Source organism: Lutzomyia longipalpis, chromosome 3 (assembly GCF_024334085.1).
Source record: "Lutzomyia longipalpis isolate SR_M1_2022 chromosome 3, ASM2433408v1".
Taxonomy (NCBI): Eukaryota; Metazoa; Arthropoda; class Insecta; order Diptera; family Psychodidae; genus Lutzomyia; species Lutzomyia longipalpis.
Genome location: NC_074709.1, coordinates 20,599,196 through 20,620,312, shown reverse-complemented (window position 1 = coordinate 20,620,312; position 21,117 = coordinate 20,599,196). Strand labels below are relative to the sequence as shown.

The window sequence follows — 21,117 nt, the reverse complement described above, 5'->3', positions numbered from 1 at the left end:
TCATTGAGCTTTTGGCAGAGGGAGATTGGAGTGCTTACTTAGCGGCCCAGGCATTGGAGACAAGCCCACATCGCGATGGCAAATTTGATTAGCTGTCCATGGAGGTCAAAATCATTGAAATTGCTACACCATGTGTACAGTTGGGGAGTTTTATAGGAAGAAAAAGATGCAGAAAATACACCAAAATTGCCATTTTATGGGTATCTAATTGAATTACCTCAAAGGCACGCCGTTTTATTTACACTTAACTCAAATTAATTAAATGGCTTCGTCGCCGCAGAAAATCGTTCGACAACATATCCACACAAAGGAAAAGCAAAAGGAGCCAAACACATTTTTTTCTTTATTCAGATTATATATCTTTTGTGCTAATAACTCGGAAGTCGCGGAAGTTTGCGGAATGAGAGATGAAAACTTTATTCATAGCATAGCATCGCGAAGATAAAATTTCCCAATGTTTTGTATTCTCTATTGAGTTCTTATTTATACAGTTGATTTTCCCTCTTGGTGATGGTTGTAAATAAAGGAACAGCCAGACAGCATAAAAGAAGCGAAGAAGTTCTTTCTTCAGTGCGATAACAGTTAAGTCAATTGAGATAGAAGCTTGAAAATATATCCATTTTTGATGGTACAGTTTCTCATTAGGCCGGATATAGAGAAAACAAACTGCCAAACAGCTGCTGTTCTTGAAGATAAAGCACGCAGCAAAGTCGAAAATTATACACGCAAAACCGTACTAAGAAAGTTCAAGTGAAGTCACGTCTTCAACTTTAGCTTCAACTCTCGCAGATTATCCAATTAAATGTTTTTATTCGCCATGACTCAAGTTGCAAAAGAATGAAATCATGACACAAATTCATTGTCAGACCATTTATATAAAATTTCCTCCTGACCAAGTTTTAGCTCAAAACTTCCGCATGTAAGTAGAAGAAACTGAAATGAGGCTGTAGAATTTTTATTTCTTCATCGCCTCCCACAAAATTACCATCATGAGCGAAAAAAGAACAACTCTAATGACACAAAAAATTATGAAGATTTCTCGCATAATTCTCAGATTTAAAGATTGTGGGGATTAAGATGAAATTCAGTGGGCGATTAAAACGAAGAATAATCTACAAATTCCAGAAAATCAGCAATTAGTTCGAGAAATCCTCTGAAAACCATTAAATCGGTTAAGATATAGCTCAATTTTAATTGATTTCTAATTAATTTGATCAATAAAGTATTCATTTAAAAAAAAACTAAAAAATAAATTGAAAATTGATTGCTAGCAAATAATGAGGAAATAATAATAAAATAAAATGAATAAATAATTCAGAGCATCGAGAATAATTTTTCAGCTTCTGCACTGCAGAAGAAAAGTAAATTTTAAAGGAGGTTACTCGTTTTTGTATGATATTATTCCTCATTCGAGGAAACAATCAAAATGCTCACAATCTTGTAGAGAAAAAAATATAAAAAATCTACAAAGAAACTTCACATTTTCCACTGGGATCAGCTGGGAAAATCCACCAAAAATTTGCCAAAAATGCAAACAATGACGTCATCATTATGTTTTCTGTCTCTTTAAATACATGAAAGATTAACGCCAAAGCTGCGTTCATGATTTTAATTGCAAAAAAATGCGATTTTCCACAATTTAATAAAAAACATTTTTAGAGGTTTTCAAGCTTTTCCTACCGCAGTCTGAATTTAAAAAATTTTGTTTTTCCGAGGTCTGTTTAATGACAATATTTTGAAAAAAAAAATGTTTTTTACTTTAGATTTCTGGAGAGATTTCTACAAGAAAATGAATAAAACTCTTTTTAATTTCTTACTGGTTTATTTTAAATCTTGAAAATTGTCTGATTTTTTTTAAATCAGGTATTTAATGTTTTTTATTCAGTATGAAATTAAACTTCAAGAAATGAGGACAACTTCTCATCTATTTACAACTAAGCTTTAATACAAAATCCCTCCTTTAATCCAAATGAAAAGACAACCTAATCCTCCCTGTAGCTCACTGCAAACACAAGGCAATCATCTCAAATGGAAGTAATGTTACCATTTTTGCGACATGCTCTCCCCAATGCTTTCAACAGCCACAGACACAGCGTGATCCGTGATTGTCACGCAGCATGTGAATCTCCCCAGAAAGCCTCCACCAGCAGCCAAATGAGCAGCATGATATCTTAATGTTTACTCGTGGCGTTGGATGAAGAAGAAGAAAAAACAAGCCAATGTGTCCTATCAATGCTACCATTGTGCCCCCCTTGGAAGATAAAGATGTGGGGAATGCCTGCGGGTTGACGACAATGGGCACCTTGAGTCATGGCGGAGACCTAAAGTTTCTCCATCATCGTCACCAGCATTACACTTTGTTCCGTGAACAGGAAAATGTGCCGTAAATTTTGTCCCAAATTGCACAACAATACCCACCTTACTCTGTTGCTCCTCGCACTTTCTCACCTGACTATCGCGGTGAGTTCATTGCCAAACCCCTACGGAGGCTCTCTTCCATATCGCATCATTGTTTAATTGGTATGTTTATGTGGTAGGAATTGTTCCGACGTTGGTAAAAATAATTTGCTATCATTTCCACTTCTTAGACCCATTGAAAGCTACCCGAAAATAACAAGAAAAACTCTACGTGTCTCCGTGATTGCCGTTAGTTGTCTCAAGTTGAATTTCACGATAAGACTGTTTTAAGTAGTAAAAGCAGAAAGCTTAGGGAAGTCCCATCATTATCCGAACTTGCAGACAATTCCATCAAAAATGTTGAAGAAAAAATACTTAAGAGGGAAGAAGGTGAATCAATTAAGATTGCTCAAAAATATTATCTCGTCAATGTCACACGACGAGGAAGTTTTTACATTTTCGATTACCTTTATCGATGTTCCCCGCAATGGCAAAAAAGAACAATAAGCGAACACTTGAGCCCCATTTGATTTGCAACAACAACACCCGGCTCTCCCACAAATGGACAATCTTTCCTATGCGGTCTAATCGGTCTAATTGATAAAAATGCGCAATTTCCACCCAAAACTGGATTTATCTCAATTTTCAAAAGCATTCGCCTACAATTGCCGGGCAAATCAAATGATTTTTCTCCCGAAATCCAATTATATATATAGCCTGTGCTACCGCGCAAAGGTGCTCAAAGACAACAGACGTCATACAATGGAAGGCACAGAAGAGCTTTATCAGTGTTGTCTCCTTGTGCCATTGCGTGGATCTTTTCCGGTGGTCAAAGATTCTCAGGGGCTCTGTGGTAAATCTGCATAATTAACACGATTAACACTCAAAGAAATCCCCACAAAGCATCTCCACAAGCCCCCACTAAGACAGAGGATTTTCACACGCAGGTAGTCTTATCAGGGTGGCTTCATTCAATGTTTCCGGCTTAAAATTTTGTGTCTTTTTCCAAAGAAATCCCACGGATGAATCTGCAAATTTTCACGGCACACGCGGTCGCTCTACTACATATTCGGTCATAAAGTACAAATTGGGCACAGAGGTGATGTCGAATTGCCATCAATTGGGATTATCGCGCTGACTTTTATCTTAAGACGCAAAATAGCAAATAATCTCACGAATAATTGCGCAATGGGGAGACTCGTGGTATCAAATTGTGGAAAAATTCTCAAGCACCCACATATAAAAGGGAAAGTTTAACGAATAATAATTTTTTGGCGCATTTTTAGAGACGCAACTTGCGGATTTTAGCAACAAAGAACATCTCTTGTTCTCCATTTCCACTGAAAGATGATTTATTAATTGCATGAAGACCAAAAGAGGTCAAAGAGAAAGTAAAACTTATTAAATTCATAGAGCTTTTCTGTTTTTTTTTTTATTTCGTTAAAAGGTGGAATTAATTTTTTTTTTATCATTTTGTAAATATATTTGTAAATATTTTAAAACTTCGAAGTGATATAAAAAATTATTTTTTTCATCCAATGAAAATAAATTTCAATCAAAAAGAAAATAAAAGAATTTAATAACTAGAATTTGTATTTTCTATGGCTAGATTAACATAAAATCTTTTGATTTTTATAAACCGGAAAAATCCTAGAAAGATACTTTTCGAATGAGTAAATTTTTTTTTTTAAATAAAAATAAATAAATAAAATGAATAAAAACAATTTCTAACTAAAGAAATCTTTGACCTCAATTTTCCTATTATGCTCGGCAAATTTTCTTTGCTGTCTTTGAACTTTTAATTGAAAAAAAAATAATTATTTTCAAAAATTTCCTGTAACTTGGAAATAAGGTTTTCTTAGAAGCAGATTAGGACCTTATATTAAATATATGATCAAAAATATAATTTAATAACAAAAAAAATTTCTATTGAATTTTCTTTATTTTTTTTTTAATTCTGTATTTCTATCATTTTATTCATTGTAGACTTTAAAATAAACTTTTATCTATTACAGACTGCTTATGTATGTATGATGCCAATAAACTTTATTCATGTTCCAGCTTTATTTGAATAAATTAAAAAAAAATTAAATACAGGGCAAGTCAATATCCTAACCAATACCACGCATTTCATCTTTCTTAATTCCTTTCTTGTGAGTCACTTTATTTTCCTTTAGTACTAAAATCAGCATAGCGTGCACTATCTGATTCACAGTGCTGATAAAAAAAATCATCAGATCGAGTAAAGTTCAGACTGTGGATGTTTTTGTTGTCTCTCTGCCCCAAGCAGATCTCTTGTCCTTCGGGGTTGATCACACACCAGGAAGACATGGCACAATCACCTGTGTTCCAGCAGAGCTCTAATTCCAAGACTTTCCGGGGAGTCGCCTCAATAAATCACAGAGGGTAGATAAGAAAAGGGATTTGCAAGTCAATTTTTTATATATATTTTATTTCGCAATACCTACAATCATTTGTCTTAAGATCTCAAAAAATAATAGTAAAAAAAATTAATTTGTATAAAGAGTCCTATTGTGTCCATTTTCTTCTTGGACACACGGAGACTTGGCAGAAATGGCACAATTTGCATATCTTCCAGATGCACATCGAAAGGTAGCGCACCTGTGCCATAGGTACGGGTACACCTCGCTGACCTACACCCTTCATTGCTCTGCCACAGCGTATATAGTCTACACACTATCACATAGAGGGACTTTTTTTCAAGGGAAAAATGGGGGAAGACTCAGTCTTTTCATGAATGTTTTTCTTCTAAGTGAGAATCACTGAGAATTTGCGTCTTTTTTCACACTTTACGAGTTCATTTCCCAATGTCACAGTTCACAGCACTTTGTAAGTAAACTTTGTGGGTTTTTCCTCATTCGCTTTTTTTGCACACTCGCACCTTTTATCAGAGCGCGAAAAAAATGTCGCAGTCATGATAATGAGAATACCACCGAAAACACTGACTTTTGCGCAAGCTAACACCTCACAAATCCACAGAAGATTAATTAAGTACTGGTGGGGCATATTTTTCTTCACACTCAGCAAGCCCTAAGGGTTCGCTCCAGAGAGAACTCCTAAAATCTCTCAACTTGTGTCTGGGAAGTTTCCACGGTGGCAACAACTTCTTGCCTTGTAGCATCTTGTGAAGCAACTTCCGGGGCAGTGTCATCAGATGCATGAACAACGACTTCCTGAACTTGTGTCGCCTGATCGGTACTTGAGTCACTCACAGGAATGATAAAGACGCGATTCTTGTAGCGCTTCATCACCGAATCATAGCTTGGTGGTGCAAATTCGCGGTATGATGGTGCTGGGGTGGGTGGGGCAGTCGTTGGGGGCTCTTCGGGCTTCCTTGGGCGACCACAGTAGTTGTCTGAGCATGCCATCACAACGAAGAATGCCACGAGAGCCACAAATGTCGAAAGGTACCAAATAATCGTGATCGTATCCATGTCTATGCCCTTTGCAGGAAGATCTTCAGGTGCAACAGCTGCAACAACAATTTTCTTTTTAATTTCTTCTTCTTCAAACAATTTTTTTTTAATTTTTACTTACTTAGGAAATCACAATCGGTCGAGTTGTTTTCTTCGGACGAATCTTCACCAACATTTTCGCCGGTGTATTCCTGCACGAAGAACGCTGACACCACGTGTGCGATCGCGAGCACTGCAAGAAAGCAAGTGGGTGTGAAAAAATCAACAGCAATTCATTCCAGGTGAGGCTTATCACTCAAAAATCCAACACATTGATATACATTCAACCAGTTAATTGTGGATTTTATGCGATAAATGATATCAATCGCGAGAGGCGTATAAATGAATATTTATTGCGTCAAAGAAATTGAGGATTATCTTGAAGAAAGAGAATTATTTGAAGATATGTTCATTTGAGATGAGAAACAAATATTAATTCTCAAATTCTTCTAAAATGAATCTCTGAAAAAAAAAGAAAATCAAAGAATTTCTCTGAAAACTCTTCTCAAAGTAAAAATGGAAGAGAATGGTAGGAAATTGCAAAAAGGTTATAATTTAGTGCCCAATCATGATTGAGTCAAGCAGATTGATCAATGATTGGGCAATAATTGATTAATAAATTGTGACAGTCAATCGATTAATTTATTATTGACCAAGCACCATCTGATTGCTCAATAATTGATTCTCAATGCGAAATTACATTGACTCAATATTAAGTAAATATTGAGCGAAGTCTCACTCAATTTTTTTTGTTTTGTTTACTGGGCCGGTAAACATTTGATTGAGATAATTAGTGCTCAATCATGATTAAGTTGATCTAATTGATCAAGAATGGATCAATAAATGAGAAATCAATTGAATCTGATTAAGTGACTTTAGGTCAAATCTGATTGATCAATAATTAGCCGACTATGTGGACTTACTTTGACTCAATATTTAGTCAATTTTAACTTAATTGTTTTTTGAATACTGATCAACGATTGACAAAATTTGTAATCTTCAAATTTTTCATAAATTGGTTAATCAATTTTTGCTCAATCATTGATCAAACTACCAATTTATGCTCAATCATTGGTCAAACACATAATTTTCGAGAACTTTTTGATCATTACTTGTCATATAACGCCATCCATAATTGAATTCTTCTCTTAATATTCCCAACGTCATTTAATTCTGGTAATTTTCAGCCCCTTCCATCGCATCTATTGTATCTTATCGCAACCACAAAACACTATCTTCACGCTCGATTGTGTTTTTTGAAAATAAGTGTGAAATTTGTGTGGCACATTGCGGAAAGGTGGACATAAAGTTCTCATTGATATGGGGTCGTGACGTCAATGTCTTTGATTTATTCGGACCGCTTAAGTATTCTTTAGAAGGCGATTACCGCGTCTCCCGCGATGGGGCCAGGAGTCGAATGCTAAAAAGAACCGCGATCACGTCGCAACTTTATTGGAGGGTTCACCATTAGTCCCACATTAGTGCTCACTGCTCACCCACTATCACTATGCTAATTAAGGTTCCTCCGCAATTTGGGCCAACGGCATTTGCAATATAATTTCTGGCTTCAGTTTGGGTATTTGCGCTTTTGGCCCATTAATTGAATGCGGTTAAATCTGGTGGAAATTTGCGCACTGCGTCACAATTGAACCTTCTTTCTTGCAAAATCTATTTTTGGGTAGGTCAAAAGAAATATTTCGCCATGATTTCCAATCATTTAATCACACCTTACGTCATACCTTTTCCCCTATAATCCCGTCAAATCACTCCAATTACTCACTCTGTTTATTGTGCTGAGAAGATTGCGAGACAATTTTGCGACACTTTTACAAAAAAAAAAAGAAAAGCGTAAATATTTGAGCGGAAGGAGTCCTTGAAAATTGATATTAGAAGAGGTCTGTGAAAGATCTACTATACACCTACCACTCGAACATTATAGGTGCTACTATGTTAGACATAACAAAACGTTTAATTAGGTGAACAAGATAATAAATATTGAACTGTAAGAGATTTACGAAGGGATTTTGTTGCAAATTTGCTTTGTAATATTCATTAAAAAATTGCTTATCTTTAGAAAAATATTTTTTTTTCAGTAATTTAATGAGCCCAATTTTTTTTCTGATTACATACCTATACTATTTTATTTAAAAAGAAAATTTAAGGAAATTATTCAAGAAAACAATTAAGAATTGATAAAATGAAAAATGAAAAAAATGTTAATTGATATTAAGGCGATAAACATAGAAAGAATGGATATTTTTAGACTTCTTTATCTCCTTCTTTTTCTTGGGATCTGAATAAGTCTGGGATTATTTGTTAAATACAAGATGACAATTTTCAATTTGCGTTAATGGAATTACTTTCTCACGTTTCATTCAACTTTTCCTTAAGGAATAAATGAAAGTATAAGTCCATTTTTTTTAAAGAATAATTTTAATCTGTGCTCACCTGTCATAGTTTTAGGATGCATTTTGTGAAGAACTTGAAGAGAGCTTTTATTCTCGAATTGTTAACTGAAATAAGAAAAATAAATTAAAAATAAATACATAAAACCCTGCTAATTGAAGTTATAATTTAATGCTAAAGAAAATCATTAAAGTTTAAAGGAAATTAAAAAAAAAATATCCCAAAATATTCAATCTTCAGAAATATATTGAGTAGGAAATAAATTTTCCATTAAACAATAATTTTCATAAATGTAAATTCGAATAAGAAAAGTTCAGGGAGAAAATAAAACTGAATTATTTTAGCCATCATCCCCTAAAAGCTTGAGGCCTTAAGAATAAAAAACTTTGAAGAAAGAATCACAGCTAATAAGAAGAATAAAGTAGTTGAAATTTTGTTCTTTGAATGTTAACCTGCTCAATAGTGAATTATGATTTTTCCGACGTACAGACATACATATCTATTCAATCTATCAACATCAGGATTTTCCGTCGGAGTAGTGAAAAAAATCTTACCTAGAAAAACTCACGTTTTTATGAACTTTCAGTCTCCCTCACAGAGCCTTTGATGAAAGCTCTGAGCAAAGTCGAAAGCTCTGGGAAAACATGAATTTTTCTGATACAAAACATGTATATTGATAGATTATATTTTCTAATTTATTTTTATCAATATGTTGGCTTTCCTTTCATGCGCCCTCTGGGTGTCTACTTAATGATGATGATGATCATGTGATGATTAATGCAGCTGAAATCGCATCGAACAGTTCTTTATGCTCAATCTGCAGTTTCACCCATATAAGAATGCTCAAACATCTGGGAATTACATCGTCGATGAGTAAAAAGCAAAGTTTTTTTCTTCATTTAATGTTTTTTTTCTTCACAAAGTTCATTTTCTTTGCAATTAAATCTAAATTACAGTACATATCAAATGCCAGTTCACGTATCCCATGACTATACCATAGGCGAGTTATAGACTATTACTTTTTTTCCTTTATCCATGGAATCGCTTTTCTATTTATAGATTTCATTGAGGATTACATAAACATATTTTTTTTATTTAATTTTAAGATACAATTTCCCTTGCGCGTGCAGTCAGTCTTTGCGGCCGCCAAGGATTCCACACAATGCAGCCATATGCAGCCCCTACTCGTTGTCATTCAAACCCTGGCGCTTCTCCTCTTCCAGCATAGCATCTAGCTCATCTGTTAAGTTTGCCAGCATATTGCCAATGTCATTGAGAACATTTGAATCGAGTGGCGGGCCCTCGGGTGAGGGCCCATCGAATGCGTGGGCGACAGTCTTTGCAGACGACGTGGAGGAAGTCGAAGAGGATGATGATGACAATGAGACGTGATGTCCCTCACGACTGAGGCGCTGTTTTATTGTACCTGCATTGTCATTTGCAAACGGCATAGCATCGATGCTATCGATGCTGCTTGTTGATCTACACACACAACAAAAACATCTATTGTTACTAAATGTCTCCTCTTTTGGGGATTTCGGTGCGTGGAGGGTGGGAGGGGGAACACAGCATACCTGGCTTCCTGATTGCGAACATTGTGTACCTCAACTGTGGTGCAGTGCAGATGATTTTGGTAGTGAGGCGGAATGTACATATCGGCTGCAATCTGCGGCACTTGGCGACGAGGTGGTGATGGTGGTTCCTTCTTCCAAAACTTCCCACCCTTCTCGGGGGATGCAATTTGGCGCGGAGGCCCACTCAGTGCCACAACTTTCGCTACAGGTCGTGCTCGTGCGCCACCTCGTACGTGTCTGGGGAGGGTACCACCCCCCTGTGATGTTTCCTCGCACGTGGTTGTCTCATTAGTTGGTGTGATGTCACCATCGTCATACGAACGACGCCAAGGCTGCTAAAAGAAAGATTATTTGCATTTTAATATTGACTTTATCTATTTATTTTTTTTTTTAGTATAGTTATCAAAGCCCCCAATCACATGTGAGCAAATTTCATTTAAAGATAAAAATTAAATTCTGTTTTAACATAATAAGAGATAAGAAAGGGGAATAGATAGGTAGAATAATCCAGTATATTTAAATAATAAAGTATAGAACCTTTTAAATAGCTGTTTAAGAATTGAAATATGCAAATTTTACAAGGAAAGTAGTGAATTTGTATGGGAAAAGCACCAGAAAATGAGTAATGATTGGTAAAAATAAAATATTATGTAGATTCAAATAACTTTTGCACCTGATACTCACCATGTTTGTAAATGGGGTTCCGATTTTGCTAGAATAGGGATGAATCTGATAAATGGGGGAATTTTGATGGCAGTACAGCGTATCTGGTACGTTGTTAAAGGTTAAGTGTGATGACATCATACGTTCATCAGGATCTTCTAGACTTTCCAAGCTCTTCCGGCGTGTCTGTCTCACCTATTTTGAAGATTATTTTTTTATTACTCAAATTTTTCACTGAGATTTAATTTAATTTAATTTAGTTTGTGGAAAAATTAATGAAAAAATAAATAAAATAAAAAAAGGAATTAACAAAAACCTGTATAACTACGATGTCGTCTGTAAGTTTAGTGCTTTCACAGTGTCGTGGATAAATATTCCTGGCACACTCTTGGTGAATTTTGGCCTGATTTGGGGTAAAAATAACCAAAGATTCAAATAAAATCATAAAAGGTTTGGGAAGAATTTTAAACCAAAAAATTGCGAGGAAAGGAATGTGAAAGTATCCAGCATAAATTAACGTTAAAATATGCTCAATATGTTAAATTTTACATCGTATATTACATTAATTTATGCTTCAAAAGTTAATCAGTCTTTTTTTTCAAAGCTCACTTTTAGATAAACTTACAATGCATTGTCCTGGCGATGCGACCCATTTGCCGCTTATGATATCCTGAACGCGTTTTATTGCTAGAAGAATCTTCTTCTGATGGCCCAACCGAACAATACCAATATCCTCGAGATCCTCCCACGTGAGCTGTGTCACATCGCGTACTGTTTGATAGCCCTGGGCAAGCAATGGGCCCGCATACTCCTCAAGGCGCAACAGATGTAGCCACTCATCAATACTACCTGGAACATAGTTGGGTAGCTCATCGGCTAAGTGTAGGGCATCAATGTGAGCTTTAATTCGTTCACGATGGTGTGGATTCTTTATGCCAATTGCTGTTAAATCTTCCGGGGTCATACGAGCCACCGTGGGTAAGTCATAGCCAGCAGCTGCAAAGCACTGTGCGTATTCCTCAGATTGAATCTGCAAGTTCAAATGGACGATGCAATTATCATTGGAGAAAGGGTAAAATTGACTGGAAATAGGAAATGCATAAAAATTTACGATTTATCAATGATTTTCTCTACGAGCTCTAGAAAGGGGAAAATGAACTAGAGTGTTGTGAAATTTTCCTTTTCTTCTATTAAATATTTAATTTTGCTACAAAAAAATTATTGCTAATCGAAGCTTTAATAAATATTAAAATTTAACGACAGAGGGGACGAGTTGAAGTTGGATCCTTGCCATAAAATAATTTATGTTGCTCGTCTGGAGTCATGGGAGTTATAGAGCACAATGTTCTAATCAGGTCAATTCTTATAAGAGCAATGAAGAAAATGGTTCTTCGAGCTCTGTACGAAGCACTGCGTTTGAAAAAGTGCCAAAAAGAGATGGTAATGTGATTTTTGAACTCGATGTTTGTGGATTAAAAATATTGATTTTATTGAATTTTTGCTAATTTTGTTGATTTTGTCCCACAAAAATTGGAACAGAAAACGGAAAGATTCTGGAATATTTTGAAAAATTCGTATATTAATGTTACGCCAAAAGTTGATTTCCAAACTTTAGCTTAAATAAAGCTTCAAAGAATAATTTCCCAAATTAAATCAAATATTTCCCCAAAATTCTCCTACAAACTAACATCGCCCAACCCTCCCCTATTGCACTCTACTGAAATTATAACGACTTGTATAAGAAATGTTCCATTATTATCATAATTTTATCCCTTTTTTTTTACTCATTGCAAGATATAAACTTCCTCCATTTACTTTTTCACATGACTTGAGAGGAAGTGCATCGTTTAGTGGCAGCCATGGGAAGGAATGGGTTTGCTGCTAACATTTCCCATTAACCAAAATTCTTGAGAAGTTGGTAAAATTGTGCCTCCACAAAATTTCTATGCTGTCGTTGTCCTCTATTGAGAATCTTTTAGGCACTATGCCAATATTTGAAAAGAAAATCAATTGAAAAATATTTCAATGAAACATCTCTCTTTAATCGAACTGCTTGGTGAATAAATGTTCCATCAACTGCAGAATTAAATTCTGAAAATTATATGGTGTTATTGAGAAAATATGGGTATGCTGAGTATGCTGATTGGAATTTCAGATTCTCTGTGGCATTTCAAAGAAAAAAATCTATAAACTGGCCTTCTACATAATTTTTCTTTGCAAGAAAATGATTGAGAAAAAAGCTGTAGGACGTTTAGTAGTCATACTTAGCTAGATAATTTTTAAAAAATCAAAAGAGAGTTCTAAAAGAAAATTCTTATCTTAAACAAATTATATTTTTAACCCAGATTTGCCCATTATGATTCGATAGCTTAAAAAATTTTCTTTGTTGACTTTTAGTGCATGAAAATAGGATAAAAATTTTAATTTTTATAAAATTCAAACAGATTTATTTCTTTTGCGTAATTTTAACTATTTTGCGTCCACACAGTCAAAACGTCTTCTTTGGCCTCTTCTACATTTTAATGTATATTTACAAAACTTACAAAAAATATTAATTTAAATTAGAGAAAATAAAATGTTTCACGTTTTGATCGCCATTTGACCCAATGGACGCTAAAAGGTTAAGAGTTTTGATAAAAATATGATTTTTCTAAGAGATTTTGAAGTCAAACTTCCCAAAATATTTTTTAAAACATTCTTAGACACATCTGTGAAGAACAAATCATGAATAAAGGGAAATTAGCATGAAAAGCTCACCTCTGCAAGCCACTCCTGGATGATATCGTAATCATTGCGTGCCATTCTATCGACGGATGTAATGGAACAGGACGACATTGAACATCGTGGTGATGAGAGTGCCCCTCGGGTGGATGTTGTGAGATACGACGATGCTCTGCCCGAGTCGAGGGACACCGTGGAGTGCCTGGAACCACTTCCAGCACTCCCGGAAGATGATCCTGGGCTATCGCGACCAGGTGACTGTGTCAGATCGATACCCTGATCCTCCTGCAGGGCCATTTGTTGGTGAAACAGCACGGCTGCTTTATGCGTTAGTTGCGGCGGTGGCACCGGCAAGGCACGGTCATCCAACTCATCGCAAGAGGCAAAGCTAACAGATCCAAAAGAACTCCCCGAATGACGATAGACATCCGGAACTGCTGGTGGTGCAACGCGTTTTGCAAGTGGTGCCTTTGGGACTCTCTGCACACCACCTGTGTTGACTAACATTTTTTTTTTGTAAAGAAAGAAATGAAAGAAATTTTTCATATGACACAGTTTATATAGGAAAATTTCATTTATCCGCCATTAGAGAGTGATTTATTTTAATGCACTCTTCCCACCATATTAAACCAAAATCCCCAACATATTTGCCAAATAAACTCAATGCTCTGCAATGCACAACCACCCAAAAGCGTCAAAGTGGCAGATATTTGGAAAATTCGGGGGAAAAATGCATTTTTAATAATTCAATTGGGAGATATGGTGTAGAAAATGTACCCCATATTGCTCCTGGATTTACTTACCGCTGAGTTTTCTCATTTTACTACTTTCCACCTGCTCAATTTGGAAAATGATGCAGTGGGTGTCACTTTTGAATGCACCACTCACACGCAAATTGACATTGGAATTAAATTAAATGCGATTTTTGGGCAGGAAAAACGAGCAGAAAGGGCAGCTGCACCGAAAGTTATATTTGATGACACACCACCAACATTAACATACTCTTATGTTTCATTGGGATGTCCCACAATACGTCCAAAGAGCATGGTTGAGCATGGAATTAACACTGAACATGTTGGGTTGTATGAGTTGATTTATGGGATGCAGTATGTTTTATGCTGGGGCAAAGGGAGTAGCGCTGGCAGCATGAAAGAAACATCATTCCCAGTCGATGAACTGAGAACAACACACATATCGATAAATATATATAAAAATACACCCAAGCAGCACAACACTCGCAGAAGGCGTAGAAAAATGTAACTTACTGCGTAAAAAATCACAGATAAGAGTAGAAGAAAGATTATTTTTTTGCTTTAGGGGGGGCGGGGGTAATAAAGTCACTTAAGGGTTTAAAAAAAGCTCAAAATATCATATTTCCCAAATGGATAAAGCGAAATGTATAGCCCATTTCTTTAGGAGATTTAGTGCCCTATAACTCTTTCTCAGATCATTTTCTTCTATCTAGCTAGGAAATATGCTATTTTAAGCTTTTTCTAAACCCTTAAGTGACTTTTTTAACCCCGCTCTCCCCTATTGTGATTTGTTTATAAAATAGTACATCGACACACAATTCTGATAAGACTTTTGAATAATTTTCATATTCTTTTTTATTGCAAGCTTATCTTTGATTTGTCTAATATTTGTGACCCATCGCAACCTCCTCATGACCTCGCCATTAAAAATAATTGGGAAATTTACGCAATTTTTCAAATAAAAAATCAGGATAATGTCATCCACCTCATGTTATTGCAATATAGCATAAAGAAAAATAAATTATCGCATTTAATCCACTGCTTATTAGATTCAAATAGGACCTCTTCTGGCTTTACAAAATTGAGCTCCACATTATCTTACATAGACGATTGTAAAAAAAAATAGGATAAATATTTAGATAGAAAAATTAGATTCCAAAAAATTACAGAAGATTCAAGAAATTTTAGAAATTTAAAAATTAAGAAAATATCCTTGACTAAGGAAAATCTTTTGAAAATACCTAATATTTTCCGATTAAGTCAAGAGGTGTTTATCTGTTAAATTTTTTTTTTTTGAGAATCATCCGAATACTGTCCTTTTAAAATCGAATATTATTTTTTCGGCTTCAAATTAGAACTTTTTATTCCATAATTTAATACTTACTTTTCATGCTTGAATTCAGTACTTTTTTATGGTTTTTCTTCACAATTTGAATCTATTTAGAATTAAAATCCATATAGTTTTTTACGACTTGAATTTGTACCTTTTAAGCCTAATTTTGATTGAGAACTTTGATTTTTAAGTTTAAATTTAATACTTGTTAGGTTTTCGATCCTTAATCTGTGTCTTTTTATTACTAAAAAAAGGAGGTAAATCCGCCGAATACGGCGCTTTAAAATAATGCAAATTAATCATGAATCATTTTCTCTATTGAAAAAATATTACAGAGTTTGATTTAGGCCATCTTCCTACACATTTTCTTTTAATAGACGAAGAAACTTTCTACAGTTCCGAACACACCAGTTATTATTTTCTAGTTCGTGAAAAATTTTCTATTCGGCTAAACGATCCTAATTTTCTAGAAATATGATCCTGATTTTCCTGAAAAGGTATATTAAGAACTCAATGATGATCCTAGACTTTTCCTAGCTCATAAGCTATACTTTAATTTTAGAATATCGAAAGCTTTCTAACGTTATCGAAAGCTTATTTTATTTATTGATCGTAAAACGATCCTAAACTGCTTCTTTATCTTGAGAGAAAATTTTCATTTTCTTATATATAAAAAAAAATTTCCAATGCACATGATATTGCGTTAGATTGTTGTGTGGAAAATACAAAGCTCTTAAAAAAAACTGAAAAACGAGGGTAATTAAAGTACTTTTGATGAAAACTCTCCGATGTTTTATCAAAAGGTTACAATTTTATTAAAGTAGGTTAAGTTGCGCACTATGTCTGATGAATGGCTTTGCTTGTCGCACAAAACAGAAGCCAGCAGAAGGCCAATGGCTTCTGTGTAAACTCGTAGAGAGCATCCAAATCAATCAATCAGTGAGAGGTACACCTCAGTACGGCCCTTGACTTTGGAGTACACTGTGTGGTGTACAAGATAAGAGAGAGGAGGCTTATCTGCTCGCGGTTCAAGACTCTCACCTCCAGTTCCAGCGGAGAAGCCGACCAGCGAGCGCACGCTTCCGCCTTTCGCGCTGAACAGAAAATTCTTTTAGCTGCCTTCGCGCCAAAATGGACAAGTCGGTGCTGAGTGTGGGGGTGCTGGGTTTGGGCTTCATGCTACTCTTCACGGCCTTCCAGACAATGGGCAACATTGAGGTGAGTGTGTACCACCAAATGGGTCACCGTTGCGCGCCGAAAGTGATCACTCTTGTTGAAAATCTCCTCGCGGACAGAAAGTCGTCATCGACAGCATTGCGCGCGACGATACAACTTTCAGTGGCGATGGATACGTCAGCCTTGCCATCATCTACGCCACTTTCGCCATTTGCAACTGGCTAGCACCTTCCGTTGTAGCACTGCTGGGCCCCAGGGGCGCCATGCGGCTTGGTTCACTCACATACTGGTCAGTATTTCTTCTTTTTTTTTGCAATTCCAATAAAGTGTGTAAATTGATTTGCGCGCGTGAACTAGTCGCGGATTGAGCAAAAAGCAACATAGACACGGCAGTTTTTTTTTTTTGTGGTAGGTACCTCTACCTATTTAAATGAATTTGTGATGTGAGAGAAAGCTAAAAAAAATGATCACCGCCTCCGCGACTATTCAAAACTTATTCAACAATATGGCTTTAGGAGGGTTAATTTATTTGAAACTCAAAAATGGTGTGTTTGATTTGTGATGTGTTTGTGCAACGCTTGAGGGGGAGGATGCTTATTAGATAATCTGTGTGTACAGACAGTGATGAAAAATGTTGTTATATTAACACTCAAAGAGAGAAAGAAACGAACAAAAGAAAGTTTAATCATTGTGAGTCTTAAGAAGAAATTAAAAAATCCCGGAGAATTCTTCATGTAACAACGATCAACGATCATTCTCTATTTGAAATTCGCGCCAATAAAATGCGCTTTATTTGCTCATATTAACTTTATCAATAAAACTTGGATTTGTTTACAGATTTTAAACTAGAAAATCTTGTTTTTGAAAGAAATAACATGTGAAGGGGATTTATATAAAAATACTAATAAAACTACTTGAAAGAAGAAGTAACTTGCAGAAAAATACTTTTAGCCTTTTCGGAAAAAAATCTAATATTGTTTTTATAGAGTTTTTGACCTAATTTATAATCATCTATTTAGAATCTGTTTCTAAATTTTATTGAAATATTGCCTTAAGAAAACTTCTTCAAAGATTTTCCCTTTCCCATTTGATTTATTGATTGACGACAAAACAAAGGCTAGACTATGCTCATTATTAATGCACTAAGTGAACTACACAGTTACATGCAAGTTTTTTTAATATAAAATCTCACGATTAAATAAAGTCTTATATTAGAGCAGTTAAGAAAATATCAGTAAAGGTTTTTTTTTAGTTTAATTAAATAAAATTCAAAGAATTTTTGTGAAGAGGTTCAGAAAAATCTAAATCTAATTTATCAGTATCTGAAATATATTTTTAATGAGCTTAATTCTTTCAGGTCCATTGGGTCATGAGCTGACCCAAAGGCTCGATTTTGAGAATGTTTCATTCTGTATAGTTTTTTTTTTTTAAATATTGAGTCCAAATTAGTACAAGGAGATCCCCAAGAACTCACAGGAAGAAGAATGACGAAAAACCGAAAATTTTTTAGTTGATATTTTTTGCTAAAAATGTCTTTTTCGAGCTCAAAAGAACCCACAAAAATTATTTTTAGTTCAATCAGCTCACTATATTGATCGCGGACCTGAAAGGGTTAATATGTCTAATTCTTTGTGGTGTAAAAATTGTTTAAAATTTTAAATTTAATAAATTGAAAAGTTGCATTAAAAAATCCGTAATGTTAATTGGAATTCCAAAGTCTCTTCAAATTCAAGAGAGTTAGTAATTATGCATTACCCCTCATTACAGACACATGCCAAAAATAATTTAAATGTAATGGAAAGTGTTGCAAAAACCTTAAAGAAATTTTTTCGTTCCCATTCACAATGCTTCTTCTCCATCCCTTCAAAACCAATTGAAAGACTTTTTTTTCAGCATATTCACAGCATCCTTCCTGTGGCCACAGACATGGCTTTTGTATGCCGGGAGTGCTCTTCTGGGCATTGGAGCTGCTGTAACGTGGAACGGTCAGGGAGTGTATTTGTCGCGATGCAGCAACAGTAGCACCATATCGCGCAACAGTGCTATCTTTTGGGCAATGCTACAGGCCTCCATGTTGCTGGGAAATGCATTTGTTTGGCGGGAATTCAGCGGGAAGACGGAGATCAATGTAGACACTCGAACACTGCTCTTCAGTGTCCTCGTTGTAGTGGCCCTTCTGGGCGTTTTTGTCCTTTTTGGACTTCCGGAGCACAAATCAGCTCACAAGCCTGGTCGACCACTGGCGGAGATTCATTCAGCAATGAAGCTCCTTGTCACGCCCAAAATGGGTCTTCTCAGCATCACCTTCCTGTACAGCGGGATGGAGTTGTCGTTCTTCAGTGGTGTCTATTCGCCCACTGTTGGCTTCACAAATGCCCTCGGAGCTAAACATCTCGTTGGTCTGAGCGGTAAAATAATTTAAAAAAGAAAATCATTTTTTCTAAGGATCTTTAGGCTAAATTGAGCTCCTTTGCAGGTGTATGCATTGGCCTTGGTGAGGTTGTTGGTGGCATAGCATGTGGCCTAGCAGGGACGAAACTCAGACGAGATGCTATCCTTTTCGGAGGCTACATCTTTCATGCCATAGCCTTTGCAACAATTCTAATTAATCTGCCCGATGCTGCGGTTTTCGGTGAAACCGATGCTACGAGCTTACTGAATCCCCCATCGGCAGCTCTAGCCCTTGTGGCGGCCTTCCTCCTCGGCCTAGGTGATGCGTGCTTCAATACACAGATTGTTGCACTCCTCGGTGGAGTTTTTGCCTCCCAGTCAGCAGCTGCTTTTGCTCTATTTCGTTTCATGCAATCCCTGGCAGCTGCTTCAGGGTTTGCATACTCAACAGTGCTAGGTCTGCGGTTCCAGCTAGCACTTCTGGCCACCATGGGGGCACTCGGGACACTCGCTTTCTGGCGCGTCGAATGGAGGACGCGTGCTGAAGCGGAAACAATTTGCACGGAGACTGAGAAGAAGAGCCTTCGCGAGAATGAAATTGAATAGAACTAACTCTAATGTTTTGTAAAATAATTTTAAAAATGATTTTTAATATAAAGTTCTTTAATATAATTCAATGATTTTTGCATACGTAGTGGTAGATGACCTATACGACGTTGAAACTTGTTTTATTTATTAAAAATAGATTGGTAGTTAATTGCTATCAACTGCTATTAAGTAAATATTAGAAGAGATTAAAGTGCAAATATTTAAAATATGCAACACAGAGCGGTCAAGTGCTCATGCTGGACAAATCGCACTAAAAATGATTTCTCACGTTGAGATAGAAAAAAAAACATCTAAAGCAAAATTGTAGCTCAGAAAATTTGCTATAAGGTAGGCGTTATGGGAAAACTCAAATATTTTCACGAAACTCAGGAAAAGTGTTTGTCTAAAAAAATTATTTTTTACCCCAGATTCCCCTAGATTTTAACCTACCTACCTAATTTTAAAAAATCCTGCTGGTTTATCCGAAAGTTTGAGATAAAATTTTAAGTGAAATACATTTATAACAAACTTTTTGTCTAGAACCCTGCCTAAAGCTCTCTCAAATAAATAAATTTGTTCAATCCCAAAGGAAAACTAATATATGTTTTCCGAGTTCTTATTAAACTCATGCATGAAAAACTCCAACAGAGTTTTCTCTGTAGTTTATTTTTGAATATTTTAATTTATTCTTAACAGACTAATTTTAATTTCAAATTATTTTATTGACAGGAACCAACATTCTACATCTCGCTGCTAATTAATTAGCTTCTTTTCTTTCATTTTAATGCAATTTCCAATGCATATTTTTCATACTACTCTACATACTTCTATTCCACACACATACTTCCACAAAACAAGATCATTTTTTTCTCTCGCTAAACCTCTGATAAATTACCAATTTGCAATTTACTTGATCGACATTGTATTGATAATTTTCTTGTTTACTTCTGTAGTACCTACAATATCTAATTAAACTATTATAAAAAAAATCAAATGAAAGCTCTTAGAGTAATTTTTTATCTCTCTTGAGTCGTTCTATTCAAGAACAATCCTGAGAACCATTTGATAGCTTTTTGTGATATGAGATTCTCGTGGGTTGTTGTGAATTCTCTCCAAGTTAGAATAAAACGAATATTTACTTAAATTCTTTTCATCATTCAGTGTTTCAGCTTTCAAAGAACTTTCGTATTTCTCCAACTTTCTCTAAGAATTTTATCTATTTGAGTTATTTTCATTCACTTTATCAATGTCTTTGGACTATATGCTAGTGCATGTTTGATGGGGAAAATTTACATACAAAACACATTGAAATTCTAAAACATGGCACAGGGCTGAGGAGATAAGAAGCTCCTCAAAATGCCACGCATATCTTCTTTAAATATTATTAAGTTGCATCACGAGAATGCGAGAATGTCACAAAATCCCCGGAAAACCCAAAGTTCAGCCCCACATGTTTATCACACTTACCTGGAAGTCTCGTTGAAAATCAAGGTCTCTCAATTGTCTCAATCCATGGCTAAAAGCAATAATATTGCAAAGTCTCCATCAATATTGCTGGAAAAACTTTTCAACTTCACTTTCTTCACACAAGTCCTGCAGAATGTTGTTTAAACACACAGAATGGGGAAAGAAAAGAGATT

General features: G+C 35.5%; 4 protein-coding genes across 7 annotated transcripts in view; 2 read left to right on the top strand and 2 right to left on the bottom strand.

Moving 5' to 3' along the window:
- The window catches only part of LOC129792688 (ARL14 effector protein-like), a 693,823-nt gene that overhangs the window by 392,055 nt on the left and 280,651 nt on the right, over positions 1-21,117 (top strand). The gene's annotated exons all lie outside the window — the stretch shown is intronic.
- On the bottom strand, positions 4,829-21,040 carry LOC129792691 (uncharacterized). Its single transcript, XM_055832009.1, has 4 exons — positions 20,945-21,040; positions 8,322-8,386; positions 5,956-6,066; positions 4,829-5,890 (listed from the first exon to the last, which is right to left on the bottom strand). Exons 2-4 carry the CDS (start codon positions 8,341-8,343, stop codon positions 5,475-5,477), a joined length of 549 nt encoding a protein of 182 aa, XP_055687984.1. The 5' UTR covers positions 8,344-8,386; positions 20,945-21,040; the 3' UTR covers positions 4,829-5,474.
- LOC129792613 (caskin-1) lies at positions 9,207-14,316 on the bottom strand. Of its 4 annotated transcripts, none has more exons than XM_055831841.1 (7): positions 14,041-14,316; positions 13,274-13,737; positions 11,142-11,546; positions 10,833-10,919; positions 10,538-10,711; positions 9,854-10,185; positions 9,207-9,761 (listed from the first exon to the last, which is right to left on the bottom strand). In XM_055831841.1, exons 1-7 carry the CDS (start codon positions 14,054-14,056, stop codon positions 9,461-9,463), a joined length of 1,779 nt encoding a protein of 592 aa, XP_055687816.1. In that variant the 5' UTR covers positions 14,057-14,316; the 3' UTR covers positions 9,207-9,460. The 4 variants fall into 4 exon arrangements, with proteins under 4 accessions (XP_055687816.1, XP_055687815.1, XP_055687818.1 ...); XM_055831840.1 differs by having other exon boundaries at positions 9,854-10,188; positions 14,041-14,289; XM_055831843.1 differs by lacking the exon at positions 10,833-10,919 and having other exon boundaries at positions 14,041-14,294.
- Positions 16,288-19,558, top strand: LOC129792644 (UNC93-like protein MFSD11). Its single transcript, XM_055831938.1, has 4 exons — positions 16,288-16,540; positions 16,618-16,787; positions 18,392-18,906; positions 18,975-19,558. Exons 1-4 carry the CDS (start codon positions 16,454-16,456, stop codon positions 19,493-19,495), a joined length of 1,293 nt encoding a protein of 430 aa, XP_055687913.1. The 5' UTR covers positions 16,288-16,453; the 3' UTR covers positions 19,496-19,558.